This window comes from Bactrocera dorsalis, chromosome 1 (genome assembly GCF_023373825.1).
Source record: "Bactrocera dorsalis isolate Fly_Bdor chromosome 1, ASM2337382v1, whole genome shotgun sequence".
In the NCBI taxonomy this organism is placed as follows: domain Eukaryota; kingdom Metazoa; phylum Arthropoda; class Insecta; order Diptera; family Tephritidae; genus Bactrocera; species Bactrocera dorsalis.
The window spans coordinates 79,536,109-79,551,138 of NC_064303.1; the positions used below are offsets into that span (position 1 = coordinate 79,536,109).

At 33.3% G+C, this 15,030-nt stretch overlaps 2 protein-coding genes across 3 annotated transcripts; both read right to left on the reverse strand.

The window, feature by feature from the left end:
- Positions 1-1,076: 1,076 nt before the first annotated feature.
- Positions 1,077-8,014, reverse strand: LOC105226422 (lipase 1). 2 transcript variants are annotated; one of them, XM_011205295.4, is made up of 7 exons: positions 5,904-8,014; positions 4,864-5,041; positions 3,098-3,309; positions 2,871-3,014; positions 2,661-2,798; positions 1,704-1,874; positions 1,486-1,647 (listed from the first exon to the last, which is right to left on the reverse strand). In XM_011205295.4, the coding sequence occupies exons 1-7, from the start codon at positions 6,105-6,107 to the stop codon at positions 1,627-1,629; spliced, it is 1,068 nt and encodes a 355-aa protein (XP_011203597.1). In that variant the 5' UTR covers positions 6,108-8,014; the 3' UTR covers positions 1,486-1,626. The 2 variants fall into 2 exon arrangements, with proteins under 2 accessions (XP_011203590.1, XP_011203597.1); XM_011205288.4 differs by having other exon boundaries at positions 1,077-1,874; positions 5,904-8,013.
- A 201-nt stretch (positions 8,015-8,215) lies between these two features.
- On the reverse strand, positions 8,216-14,340 carry LOC115066337 (lipase 1). Its single transcript, XM_049456853.1, has 6 exons — positions 13,960-14,340; positions 13,679-13,856; positions 13,312-13,523; positions 12,937-13,086; positions 10,274-10,411; positions 8,216-8,740 (listed from the first exon to the last, which is right to left on the reverse strand). Exons 1-6 carry the CDS (start codon positions 14,194-14,196, stop codon positions 8,330-8,332), a joined length of 1,326 nt encoding a protein of 441 aa, XP_049312810.1. The 5' UTR covers positions 14,197-14,340; the 3' UTR covers positions 8,216-8,329.
- Between the last annotated feature and the right edge of the window lie 690 nt (positions 14,341-15,030).

Below are 15,030 nucleotides of genomic sequence, written 5' to 3' on the forward strand. Positions count from 1 at the left end.
TTTTGCAAACGTCATTTTCTCTTCAAGAAGCTGCTTATTTGTCGGAACTGCCGATATCACACCACTATAACATATAGCTGCCATACAAACTGAACGATCGAAATCAAGTTCTTGCAGGGAAAACTTTCACATTTGACAATGTATCTTCACAAAATATGGCACAAGTTATTTTCTAAAATAATAATGTAATATACGAAGAAAATTTTCAGATCGACTTACTATATCATATAACGGCTATACAAACTGAACGATCTGAATCAAGTTCTTGTATGGAAAACTTTCACATTTGACAAATGTATCTTCACGAAATTTGGTATAGATTATTTTCTAAGAAAATTATGTAATATGCGTAGAAATAGTTCAGATCGGCTTACTATAGCATATAGTTGCCATACGAACCGAAGGATCGGAATCAAGGGCTTGTATGGAAATCTTTCGCATTTGACGTCACGAAATTCGACATGTATTACTGCTTAAGATAATAATATAATTTCCAAAAAAAATTGTTCAGATCGGATTACTATAGCATATAGCTTCCATACCAATTAAACACTTAGCACCTAAAAGAAATGCACCTATGAAGGTTATATAAGCTTCGGTGCAGCCGAAGTTAACGGTTTTTCTTGTTTTTATTAATTTTTGTGTACAATAATATAATATCTTTAAAATTGAAACATTTTCGATATTGGCCGATAATTTCAAAAGACAGATAATTTTCAATTAAGGTATCGTCTCAGCGTGAGCCCTCGAAAAATCACTGATGTTTTTCTTATAAATAGATATATTCATGACGTATACAAAATGATTCTTTTATGTTATTTATTTGGTGTATGTATAATAGTTAAATTAATTGTTGAATTGACACGTAAAAAAAAGTAATGTACCTTGATTGCGGCCGCAATTTTGATCTAAACCAAAAATTTCAAAAAGATTATTAATCTGTAAGATTATGGATTTTTTTTTTAAGATTGACAAAATGACGGCGGTTTGAATAAAAAGTATCAATTTTGGCAGTTTTTAGTAGAAAAAAATAGGAAGATTTCAAAAAAGCTTTTATAGCGCGATAGCGAATGACGTTAAAAATATTATCTCCAAGCGGAGTCGCTATGTTCTCCACTCTATTCTCTTTCTACAAGTAACGGTGTAGCGACCGTAATAATTTGAATTTCGTTTCAAAATTTGAGAGAATGTTTACTATCCGATAATGCAACAAAAAAAAAAAATCGATTTCTCGAAAATTTCACACTGAGACGATCCCTTAAGCATCTAAAGGGTTGTTTACCATAAATTAACTATTTTTATATAACTATGAGAAAATAAATAAAGACATATTCTAGAAAAGCTTTATCTTTCAAATGACTTAAAGTACTTAAAAGTTAGAATAAATTAACATTCAAATTATCTACTAAGTATTTCTATGATCACCTTCTCCGTCTCCGGTTTTGTGGGACATTCTTATTTGCAAGACTATTGGTACTATTACCCTTTTTGTGGTCAGTTATTTTTCCTAATACTCGTAACATGCGTGCATAAACCAATTTCCTCACATTCATTGCCCACAGGAAATCCATATGATTGAACTCCTCCATTGGTATCAAGTATTTTCCTTTTGGATTACCCAGATCCTTATACATTGCCTCGACATCGCTGGGGTGGCAAAGTAAATCGTTACTTGAATAATAGACATAGGTAGGAACTGTTACCAGAGAGAGATTATAACGCGGTGGTATGTGTTCTTTATATAGTGCTAAATTTTTGTTACTACTGTAACTGTAAGGTGCAAAACGTCCATATTTGATGATTTGTATGAAATGTTTTACTTGTTTAGCCGCAACACCAGCGGGGTAGTGACCCAAAATAACTGGAAACATTTTCTATAAAGAAAAGAGTAAGTTTAGCAATGTTCGAAATAAAATAAAAATAACTAAATAATGGTGCAAAATCTATCACATAACAAACTTTTCAGCCAGCCTGATAAGACTAATAAAAATTATTATACTTTTCGCAGGAACTTTTTTAATACCTCTCACCAAATTTTGGTTTTATAGATTACTAACTTTGCTATTAAAAAATTACTATCTCGTATGAATATGTTGTTTTAATGGGTAATATCAATGCAATGGTTAAATAATAATAATATTGAAATGTTTATTTGTCTATAGCCACATTTGTCATAGCTTTGATTTTATTCATTATGATAGGAGCTGTAAGAATTGGTTGATAAAAATCAAAACACACCAGAGAATCTTAATCTTCAAATTGATTTTGATCGGTCAGTTTGAATAGCGGATATATGCTACAGTGTTCGATCTAAGCAATTTTTTTTGGAAATTGCGATAATTGATTCAAGCCAAATTTCGATGCATTGTCAAATAAAAAAATATAGAAGAACTTTTATTCAATCGGTTAGTTTGTATGGCAGCTCTATGATATTTAAAATTATATTGAATTTACGACCACGTTCTAAAGTTCTTTTTTATAATTTCGTTCACATATGTTTGTATTTCAATTTGAAAAAGTGTTAAGAAATAATGCTTTTTGTCTTAGAAAATCTTTCATGTTATTATGGCATAGTACTTACAATCTGATAAGGGTATTTTCATATAATATATAATAACAACCAATAGCGGATTTCCTGTTATATCTAGTTATGAACCTACCCTATTAAATTCGTTCCAATTTCGTCCCACTATTCCAAATACCGCCTCAATGCACAGTCGCTCTGTTTCCTCAGTCATGCGGCAGAGAAATCGAAACTCTCCATTAAACATTTCCGTAACTGAGCTACCAACCAAACTCTGATTTATTAAATAAAAACAATAATTAATTAATACTAAAAGATGCATTGATATTAGATATTCTACACTCACGCGGAAATATAAATTAATGGCACGGATATATGGGTGCTCCTCTGTCTCCGAGGCATACACCGCAGGTGCCATTGCTTGCATCATGATCACTTTTTTATTATACTCTGGGCGTCGCGAACACATTACGAAGAACGCAGTGCAACCCTAAAATATTCCGTTACGAAAACGGTTTTGTTCTTCTGTTATTATATTAATGCTATCGGAATTAATTGTTTAAATCTGGTTACTTGAGAGTGACCCGCATATTGTATTCTTTTGAATCCAGTAGATTTTAATACATAATCGATCATTGCGGGCAGATCGTATATGCCAATCTCATGCCAACTGAAGTCCCAGAATTTTTTACCATCTGGATCAAGCTTTGTATGATTTCGAGAGTAGCGATTACCACGGGCGTTTCCGAGCCATACATCGTATTTATAATCTGCAAGAAGGTAAGCTGCAAATAAAATTAAAGTAGCGTTTAAGTCAAATTTGCAAATTTCAAACATTAATTTATTGTGGACTTCTGCTAACCAAAATAACACATATTAGATGTAATTTTATCTACATCAAGGAGATAGGACTACAGCAATAGAAATCTTTCTATAAGGAAAATGTTGCTTAGGCCAGGCTTTAGATCGATTTTATTTAAATTCATTGTTAACCAACATTAACTATCACACACATTGACCAAGCCAGCTCAAAAAACATGTTTCCTCACAATTTTAGCAAGACAACTCAAATACCGGGCGGATATATTCGGCTTTTGCCACCGATATGGATTTATATATACAGCTGTGTTCAAAATAATAGGAGTGCCCCTGAGAAAAATATTTAACCAAAAAAAAATAATCATGCCAGAACATGTACGTCAAGCCTTTTCAAGAAGTATTTCTACCGGTATTCCGCGAGTAAAACAAAAGGCATAAACCTCAGCTGGGTACATAATTTCCAATGTTATGAGTTCAAATTTGTGTAGGTCACTAAATTGCGCTGTTCAAAAAAATAGGAGTGTGAGCTACCAAGCAGTATAATACATATTTATTTAAACAAAATCTGTGAAAAACTAAAAAGTAAAGACAAAAAATAAAAACGATGGGAATTTTTTTAAGGATAAGACATTTATTTAAATTAATAGGTAGAGAAAAACATCGCAGCGACAAGAAGCGTGAAACCAAAAAAACGCAAAACTACTAAAGAAATCGATCGACGCATACTCCAGTCGTCCAAAAAAGAACCCACAGCATCGTCTAGAGAAATAAAGAAACGATCTTGATGTTAGTGACGTAACAGTTCGTAGACGTTTATTGGCATATAATTTATTTGCGCGGAGTCCGCGAAAAGTTCCATTGTTGACAAAGAAACATAATTAGACCAAGGCCCCAATTCGCCAAGGAACATGGCAACTGGCTACCAGAGAAATAGAGAAATACTTTGTGGACAGAGGAATGTAAGGTAGTTTTATTTGGTGGCACAGGGTCTAGGCAGTATATCCGTCGTCCACCAAATACGGAATATAATCCGCAATACACTCTTAAGACCGTCAAACATGGTGGTGCATAGTGGGAAAATATCTCGTACATCGGCGTGGCACCAATCCATCTGATAAAAGAAACCATGGATCAGTATGTGTATGTATGTACTTCTATTATTTTGAACACAACAATATATACAATATTTTTTAATGATGAAAACACTAATTGTGACAAACTATAATAGTTAGACAATATGCTTTCGCGACTTTTGTTGATAATTATATGATCTGCAAATATGTATTATAGTACATTATTTTGTTCTATAACCAATAGTTTTCGCAGCGCATGCGAATTAAGAAAGTTTTTTGGTAATTTTTCACACCTTGGGTTGCATTGTTGGAGTTTTAGTATGGATCCCCAACTTTTTAGCAGTAGTAAAAACAATTACAGTTACAACAAAAATTTCATAATATTGTTGAGTAAATAAGTTTTATTGTCATTCTGCACAACGCAAAACTTTTTTCACATTCACTTACCTAAACTGATATTCGGCCCCATTATAACATAACCAGCTGAGCTATCAACAAGTCCGTGTTGTAAGAGGAATGGTTGAGCGCCTTGTCGGCGGATGCGGTGCATAGTTAGTATATATCCATCTTCAGTGGTGACATAATGAACTTCCGCCGGATAACCATATTTGGCAATTAATTTATCCTTGTTGTCGGACATTACATATATATATGTAGATATGTAGCATGGTAGTAAGAGCGTTGTCATATAGCCGATGAGCGCAATTTGACATGATAACGTAAGTGAGTTACATGTGGGTACAGATCGTATTTCCAATAAAAACAATATGTAATTCGGAGTTGTTTGCGAAGTAGATATTTTGTAGCATTGTAAATGCAAATAAAAATTCATTTTTATTTTGAATTAAAATATTGTGAAATTATATTCAATATTTCTTTACTTTTTATAAAAATAAAATTTTTATTAATAATAATAAAGATATAAACCAATCGCTCGATTTAACATAGGGAAATATACGAAGAATTAAAAGAAATAAATGTAAGCAAGTAAATATTGATTTAAAAAATAAGTCGAATTCACTTATTACGTGCTTATCTATAATGAAAGGGAAACTCGATATAAACTAAAATGTTTTGTATTTCAGAAAGTAGGCCATTAAAACTGTAAGCATTGAATGTCGACAATATTGTCCATCTAGCTTTCAAGTAATCAGTTCGAACCAATCTTAACATCACTTTTTCCTTTGAATTATTATGATCCGCTCACTTTAATAAGAACAAAGCTTGTTCAAAATTTGTCCAAATAATTTTTCGGCGATGCCTTTAATTCTATTATTACTATATTTCTAAAATAAAAATACTCTAAAAACCCCGTTACTCCAGTGTTTCTACAAACGTATATGGTATATATAATATATGGTTTTCAAACGTTTTAATAGAAATTTCTAATTATTTATGTATTGGATTCATTATTATATATCTAATTTACAGAGAAAATCTCATACATAAGTATATTAGTCTAACTGATATAGATATTGTGAACATACCACAGGTAGATTGGAATCCTGCTGTATGTTTTTACGTGCTGCTTTCTCTTCCGGCGTCTCATCCTCGACACTTTCATCCTCTTCATCATCTGGATCGGTTTCTAAATCGTCGATGAACTGACCACGACTGTAATGAACTATTTGACATACTATAAGAAGACAAAGTAGCAGCGAAATACTAGAAAATCTTTGGAACGCACGCATTTATTATGCAAGGCAAGGCGAATGGGATTTAACACGGACTACTTTATTCACAAATTAATATTTCTTTATTGCTCAACACCACGTTAACACTTCTTTTCATTCATTCGATACTAATTTTCATTCAATCAATGAAATAGAAAGAGAAATTACGGCATACACTCGCGGTTACAAAATTAATAGAGGACTGAAGCGTTCTGTTTAACAATTCTCAGCGAATATAATTTTATTGTCATCGTTGTCATTTAGTAATGCCCGCCGGACGTGTATTCGCGTCGCGTTAAATTTTTTGAATGCGTTTCACCGCAACCAAGAAAGTCGATCAGAGCGTTAATATTTGGAAAAAAAATGAAAATGAAATTAAAACAAATATGAAACAAAGTGGAAAAAACCAACACTCGTAAAACCATTGAAAGAGTAATCAAGAAAAAGTATGTAAAAGCTAAGCGATATGACAACAATCGACACGGCGTCAAGAGGTGCTTTTGGTGTGCTGCCAAAAATATCGGCCAACTGCTATCACTTATTGTTTTATGTTGTCCGGCGTTGCGATCGTAAAGGGCACAGTAGCAGCGCACACCTTGGGTTTTGGCATGCACTTTTATATGAATATACAATTGTTTGTGCTTCACTTTTTTAAATTTGCCAGCAGCCAATTTGACTTAAGGAAAGCATCATTCAAGTGTGGTAATACAGATTTTTTTTTATTTCACAGCTTATTTTTTTTTTTATCGAAATAAACAGAATTTGGCTTGGTGAAACTTTGTTGAAACTGTGTGACCAATTTTTTGGTTTAATCTTTCAGTTGCCAATTTCTCCTTATTGTGGTCCAAAGGAGAAGTGCATGAGCTTCAGTTAAGTGAAGAAGAAAGAAAGTTTAAATTTTAAAAATTCCTGGCAAACTTTTCAGCATGAACATTCGTCTTTGGGAGACAGCTTAAGTTTTGTAAGAATGCAAATACATTAAATATATTTAAGTTTTAAAAATAATGGTAATATTATATACGCAAACTAGGAAATCATTTTACTAGAAAAACGCAACATTATTTGAGAATACATTCTGTCAAGAAAATATCGGGAATTCTTTATTTCCCCCTTTCATCTCCCGCTTATATGAAAGACAGGTCAATTTTCTTTTCTTGGTGGGTATAACTGTCCTTAATTATGATGCCAAAAAATTAGCGCGATCTGTCAACCAGTGTGTTTACAGCAGCTGCTTATGTCATTCGACTTCAGTAGTGTTTGTCGAATTTTACACAAAATTTTAACGTATTTGTGTTAAATTTTGGCCAAACACTCAACAAATATCATTGAACAAGTACCGAATCTGATTTAGCTCCATGTAACTTTTACCTTTTTTCACACTGAAATTTCCACTTCGGGTAACACACTTCGACTCAATTGAAGACATTAAAACAAATTCGACGCAAGAGTTGAAGGCCTTCCCGGAAAGTGCCTATAACAAAATGTTTTGAAGGTTGGGAGAAACGTTGGCATATGTGTATCGCTTCAAATTGATGTTACTTTGAAGGCGATAAAATAAATTTGGATGATGATTGAAAAATTTTCTTTCTTGACAGAGTGTATATTTTCAAACATTTTACTTTTCAGTAGTATAATCGTATGCTATAAAAAGTGAAAAAATTATACAAAAGTTTGTCGAGAATTCTATCACAGTTGAACATCAAGATCTAGCAGTGTTACTAGCAAGCAACTAATTTGTGAACTCGTCTCGGCTCAGGCAAATAGACAAGACATAAAAAAGCTGTACTAAAATAGTGAATGATTGTTTAGGTAAATATTATGAATTGCTGAACAAACACCATTGAAATACATGTACGTATAAGTATGCACATTTGGAATAGTAGCTTAAAGCTTTAGCACGCTTGTACGACAAAAATCAGAAAGCCATTAACAAAGCGGAAAAGAAAGAAAGTAGACTTAAAGCTGGTTAACTTGGTTGTTGATTTTCAAATGCATGAATGACTATGCTTTTTATGGCTGTTGGTTTAAGTAATTACGCAATTTGAATAAATCAACAGTTTTGTATTGAAATAAATTTGGAACAAATGTAATTCCAAAGAAAAACAAATAAAAGTATAATGGCGCATTTGTGTTTCGTTGTGAGCGCTAAAACAAATTTATTATTATATTAATAATTATTAGCAACTCTCTTTTCGCGATTACATGAGTATAAAGAGCCATGCATATTTTTTTTTTATGTTTCATTCAATTACGTATGATAATTTACCGTCTAAGTATTGTTCCATCATAGCGATGACTCTATCGTTGACCAATGTTTTTACATCGCTTGCACATAGAAAGTCGAAATGATTAAATTTGACGGCGTTTATACGGTAGACACCTGCCACCGCATTTAATACACGTGAGTAGATGCTATGCACTCCCGCGGGCGTTGCTATGGCGTCGCTTTCTCCGAAATAGAGCAGAAGCGGTGCGGTTATAAGACTGAGATTATAATTGTATGGTTCCACAGAATTATAATACTTGCGATTACCCTCCACACCGTAGTCAAAGGCAACGAAATCGCCGGAATTCCATATTTGTTGTAGATGTTTTATTTCCTTTAGTGAAGCACCTTGTAAAAGTTGGCCATAAAGAAGTGGCTCTATTGACTGCGGAATTAACGGTTTAGATATTAGTATCTAATAATCTTTATGCAGATATTTATGTTTATACTCTTGCAACTAGTTGCTTCAGATTATTCTTGTTTTGTTCACCTAACGGTTGAACGCATCACCTAAAACTAATTGAGATAGATTTATGATTATACATATATAATATATATAAATGATCAGGGTGACGAGAAAATTTAAAATCCAGCTGACTGTCTATCTGTCCGTCTGTGCAAGCTGTTACTTGAGTAAAAACTAAGATATATTGATGAAACTTGGTATGCAGGTTTCTTAGTTCAAAGAATGTTCGAGTTCGTAGATGGGCGTAATCGGCCCATCAAATCGCCATTAAGCGAAAACATATAAAAACACATAACTAAGCACAAATCAAGCCAGGACACCTTTGGGAAAAAAAATTTAATATAGCACAAATTTAAATTTCACTTCATCGTTCAGTTCGTTCAGTTTCCAGTACACAAATCAAGAAGCAATTTATATAACGGAATAAAACTTTGCACTAATAATGTCTTTACTGTGTGCCACCTTATGATCAAAAATTGTTTAAATATTACTACATCTTTGCATCCGCCGTTTTCCGATAGATGTCTCTAGGGTCAAACACTGGTCGATTAAATCGTTTTATATCGATCTTGGCCATTTGTGTCAACATTAACCCAACAGAATATTTGTAGAGATCTGTTTGCATCCCAAACTTATTCTCAACTGAAAATTTCACTTTTTGAGCCGAATTTTGCTTTTCTTATTTATTCCAAGAAAAGTGCGGCTGCGGACCCGCCCACGCTTTACTGAGGCTGACACATACATAGATAATACTATTACTCTACTGCTACCATCTATATGATTTCTATTAGGTATTAAAAAAATATAGAATTTTTGTAAAGCAACTTGTGTTAGTTTACGAAAAAATGGATCATAAAGCATTTCGTGTGTTAATTAAGCATTGCTTTTTGAGGGAATAAGGGAAAACACTTTTGGACCGTTTTTATACAATAAAGCCTTAAATTTACAAAAAAGAACAACGGAAGCAAAGTTGTAGACCTAATACAATAAAACCTGTTCAAGCCCCGGTACCTATAGTTGACTTTTGATCGAAAATATCGGTCAATGTGTGATTTATATAGTTGACATTAAGGGCTCATCCTTCTCTTATAATTGTATGTATGTATGTCAAAAACAGGTTGAATTGGAGCGGGAAGTATTGCTCCCATATACATATGTACTTAAAAAGATTTTCGAACTTCCGGGGATATGTGAGTTATCCCAATGAAAATAAGAGAGCTTGTTTTATACATAACAGTGTATGTTGGTGCCAAAAATAGTTAAATTGGAGCAAAAACTTGGCCTGGCCTCTTATAACTAATATCAGGATTTTCGATCATCCGGTTGACTTTACTCTGTATGATTGGTTTTACACCTTAAAGTATTTCCCCGATTGTGATTTTTGCAAGTTGCAAGAGTATAAAATGTTCGTTTGCACCCAAACTGAGCCCTTCCTTACTTGTTTTAACTTACTTTCGAGTAACGCCAACTGCCTGCAAAAGTCTTCATAATTTTCCGGCACTCTTTGTGTTCGTCAGAACCGATTGTTAGACATTTTTTACTCAGATAGCCATGAGGTAGCAACTCGTAAGACTCTTGTTTCAAATTTGCCTTTCGTATCAAAACATAAGATTTATTTATTTAAGTTATGTGAACATATTAACTCAATGTAAGGCAAGGAACAAATTATTTACAAAGTTTATATTGCTTGTTTTAGTTTATGTGCCATATCCGATATACATACATATATGTATATATATATTTATCATATTACAGTCGACGTTCACAAATTAGAACCACTTTGTTTTCAAGGTGATTCTAATATCTGAAAGTTTTTTTTTTACTTTTTTTGTATAATCAAAAAATTGTTTACATTTACTTCAAAAAACTACAATTCTATTAATCAAAAGCAGAGATCAAAAGAAAACAAGATATACATATAATTTAGAAATATGTTAAGCATAAACATTTTCGAATTTTCTTGTGACTCTATCCGCATTTATCAGCCAAGATGTGAATTATATCTTGTGCCTAAAATTGATAAAATTGGGTGCAGACTTTAACTAGCCCCTATGTAATTAATAACGGAATTTTCGTATATCCAGCAAACTTTATTCCCTATATGGAGATGATTGTTAGGTACCTTAGTGAAACGCAAAGAACATTTAGTTAATATTTGGTATCGATTCGGGATGATTTAATATAATTTTCGCTTAAATTGCAATCCTTTTGCGATTTCGTCCAACAATGAAGTTGAACCCTTTCGCTAAAGTTTCCAATACTCCAATAAAATGTTTGGTTACTTTCGAACTTCATTACTTGTTTACTATAAAGTTTTGCCACAACCTATAGGAATTTCGCGGGTTTAGCCCACATGTTTAATCATAGATTAAAATATCGGATTGTTACAAAAGTGGTATTAGGTGGGAGGTGTGTAAGTCTGATTTTGGATAGTTTTATTGATAATATGAGATTTATGATCGAATTTGTCAAACTGAGTATTTTAATGTAACTATGTATAAGCTTTTCTTTTCTTTTTAGGATTTTTTCTTTCTGATTACTTTTTGGCTCTGGTATTCCACACTTTGTTTTCTTTTTCGATTGAGGCAGAGCAGCAGATCTATTGCTTCGGATTTCAGCTCTCTCCAGAGAGGAGAGATATCACTCTAATTGGAAAGCTTAAAATTACTACCTAATTGGTGTCAAGACTTTTTTAAGTGCCTGCTAATATCGGTCTTGCTATTCTTCCTCGCGGTGATGACAAATAACTCTGATTTCATGTTTTATGAAGTCAATGCGAAATGTCGAAATAGTGCCGGCAGTTTGCAAAAAATCACAAAACCAGGAAAAACCTTTAATTAAAATAAATGCAATCTTTAATTATTTACATATTTGTGAATCCTCATAACACGGTTAGGACCAAAGATATTAAACGCGTAATAACTCTTTAGAGTATAACGATTTTATAATGAATGAGTATCAGTTAAACATTGAGTAGTCGTTGTGTCACAGCTCACTCTTGGATAGAACTTTTTATCTCGTAATTCTCGCTAGCTCTTTTAATTACGTATTGAAAAAATAACTCTCAATATCTTTATTCGTGAACTTTATAATTTGTATAATTATACAAGTAGTAGGTTTCATTCCAATTTGAGTGAAATGAGTTCCCACATTCGTTTTGCCAATATGCTCAAAAAATAATTTTCGGTTTTCCTGTTGTATGTTTTTAACTTATTCGTAAGAAACCGAGATATCAATCAAATTATCATATTATAATCATAGCGATTGGTTTTTAAGATTTCGTAATTTCGCTTCATACCTTCCAGATACGAGTGCGGCCGATGGAAACTGTAAGCAGGATAATACAGATTGAATTATCTTATCTTATTAACCCAGAAGGAAACGTCGCATACCCTATAAAAAATATATATATCTATAAATAATCAGTATGACAAGTCGAGTCGATTTAGCCTTGTCTGTCTGTCTGTTTGTATACACGCGAACTAGTCCCTCAGTTTTTGAGATATCGATATGAAATTTGGAACACGTCCCTTTCTTCTAAAGAAGCTGCTTATTTGTAGGAACCGCCGATATCGGACCACTGTAGCATATAGCTGCTTTACAAACATTCTGAATCAGATTATTCTTGTGAAGTCTGTTAAAGCTTTAATGCAACCGAACTTTTTTCCATTTTTTCTTGTGTTATAATAATTTATACAGCTAAAATATTTTGACACCCCTTTAGATCTAACAAATAGCAAGAGTAGTCGTATATAATTTTTGGTTACACTCAAATTGAGCTATTAAACAAATACATAATATTACGTTCTTATCGCTCGTTTCAGAGGAATTAAAGTCCTTATACATGTAAGTGCATGCCAATGCTAGAAATGCATAAAACCGGATATACGAAGATTTGTTCTTGAAGTCAGAAAAAAATAATAAAAAAATAGTGTGGGCTTTTATACTTATATTTGCTTATATCATATATACTGATTAGCAATTTAAATAAGTATGTATATTATTGTATATTAATATTTCTCTACAAAGAGATGTTTCATAGTTTTTGTTTTAGTAGTATACCTAACTATCATTCTGATTACTACTATGTAAAACAATAGGAGGCGAGCACTCACCTTAACATAGCGCATCACCCGACGGACATCATCCGATTTGAAGCGCACAAAACCGTGAAGCTGCACAATTGGGGCTAAAGCTTGCATTAACAAAATGCGCTCATTGTATTCGGGGTGAACGGAACAGAGAACCAAAAATGCATTGAGCGCCTAAAAGAAGGCAATAGAAAAGAAAACAAGAAGACACAATTCGGATGCAGATTAGAAGTGTTAACACAACGTTTACACTTCACCAAGCGCTTACGCAGACAACGAATAAAAAAGCTAAGAATATAAGTGCTGCCAAAATCAAAATACGCTTAGAACACATGTAAGTAAATATGCAGAATACCCAACAACAACATTCCGAACTGTAACTAAATGCAATTACTACACCTGTGAGTGTCCAATTAGTATTAACTTGTGGAAAGAGGTTGCTTTTTCAATGTGATCCATTATGGCGGGAAGGTCATAGGCACCCATTTCATGGAAGCTGAAACTCCAATAGTCCAGAGTTTTGCTTCCGAGTTGCGTGTAATTGCGCGCATATGGAGAGCCACGAAAATTTGCAAGCCAAACATCGTAGTTGCGGTCGGCCAGCAGAAAGGCTAGATTTGTTTGAACACAAGTGAAAACTTAAACGAATTTGTATATGCATATGAGTATTCTTATACTAAAATGTGAGTATGAATATAAATGCAAATAGTGCAACTTGGGAGACATTCGCCACTTTTAGCTGTGCGAAACAAAGTATTTAGCTGACCTAGACTTTTTCCCGGTCCGAGTAGTGTCCAAGCGAGTGATGATGTCAACAAACCATGTACCAACAAAACCGGCTGATTGCCTGGTTTGGGTATGCGATGCAACAGAAGCTCATAGCCGTCAGCCGTGGTGATGTTATGTAGTTCTACGGCGTATTTGTGCTTCACCAGCCAGTCAGCCTTTATGTATAGAAGTAGAAGTGATCACACATGCGTTTCAAAAAAATGGCATCAATTGCAAATCTAAAATCAGAGCAGATTTGTACCTAGTCGCTAAACCTACCGTTGTCCATTGTAAATGACGCTCAGTTTCCTTATCGTATCTTTCCCCATCGACAATTTCATTCCTGCCGAACTGTGACCACATTACCGGTTTAGCCAAAGACACTTGCAAATGCGGCGCACATGCTGATGTGAAATTAACAACGGAAATATGTTTCCTTTCATTATCCTTGTAGCAAATTAGTAGAAGTAAGGTTTGGAAAAATATTGTTTTAAAATTATAACCACGCATTAGCATCTTCTTTACAAACTGTTTAAAAAAATTGTGTACTGTAGATTTGATTGATTTCTCTCGGTCAAACCCGCAACAAGTAATGTACTTTGGGTACTAGTGGTTAAAAAATAATTAAGTAATGCGATACTAGGTGTTGTTGAATATTGGATCTAGTTTTTCTTCTCAATTAATGTTGAAATTTTGATTACACAATATTTATTATGACAATTGTGAACGATGATGTAACAAAATCTACCAAGTACTTATTTTTTCATCCGCGAACCAACGGATAGAGTCACTAATTGAACTCAAAGCGCTCAGTGAACCATCCAACAGCATATACATATCTACTAATGATAATTACTGTTCAGGTAAACTTTCTGTTTAGTAAACAGTATAATCAATATATCAATGGAATTAATCTAACTCATTTATTTCTTTTTTTTGTACATTTAAAGAGAACCTCATTTGCTTAATATTTATAACTATAATTATAATATTACAAACACCCTAATATTCAAACTATATACTACTGGTATATCTTGAAATTAAAATCGCAATATATACTGGGTAAAACCTCTGCTGACTGACTTTTGTATTTTCAAATGATTGGGACAACCGGACAGTAACCAATCAACGGACTACCCTTTGGTCCCTAGTCTTTATTAATGACGAAATAAGTTGAAATTCGAGTGTCTGCCTGTCCAAGCATCTATTTGTGCAAGGGTAACTTGAGTAAAAATGTATTATCTTGATGAAAATTGGTATCTAAAAATTGTTGGTAGTGCAGATGAGCGTAATCGGAAAATTGTTACGCCCACAAAATGCAGTTAAACAAAGTCCTAGAACTATGGTAAG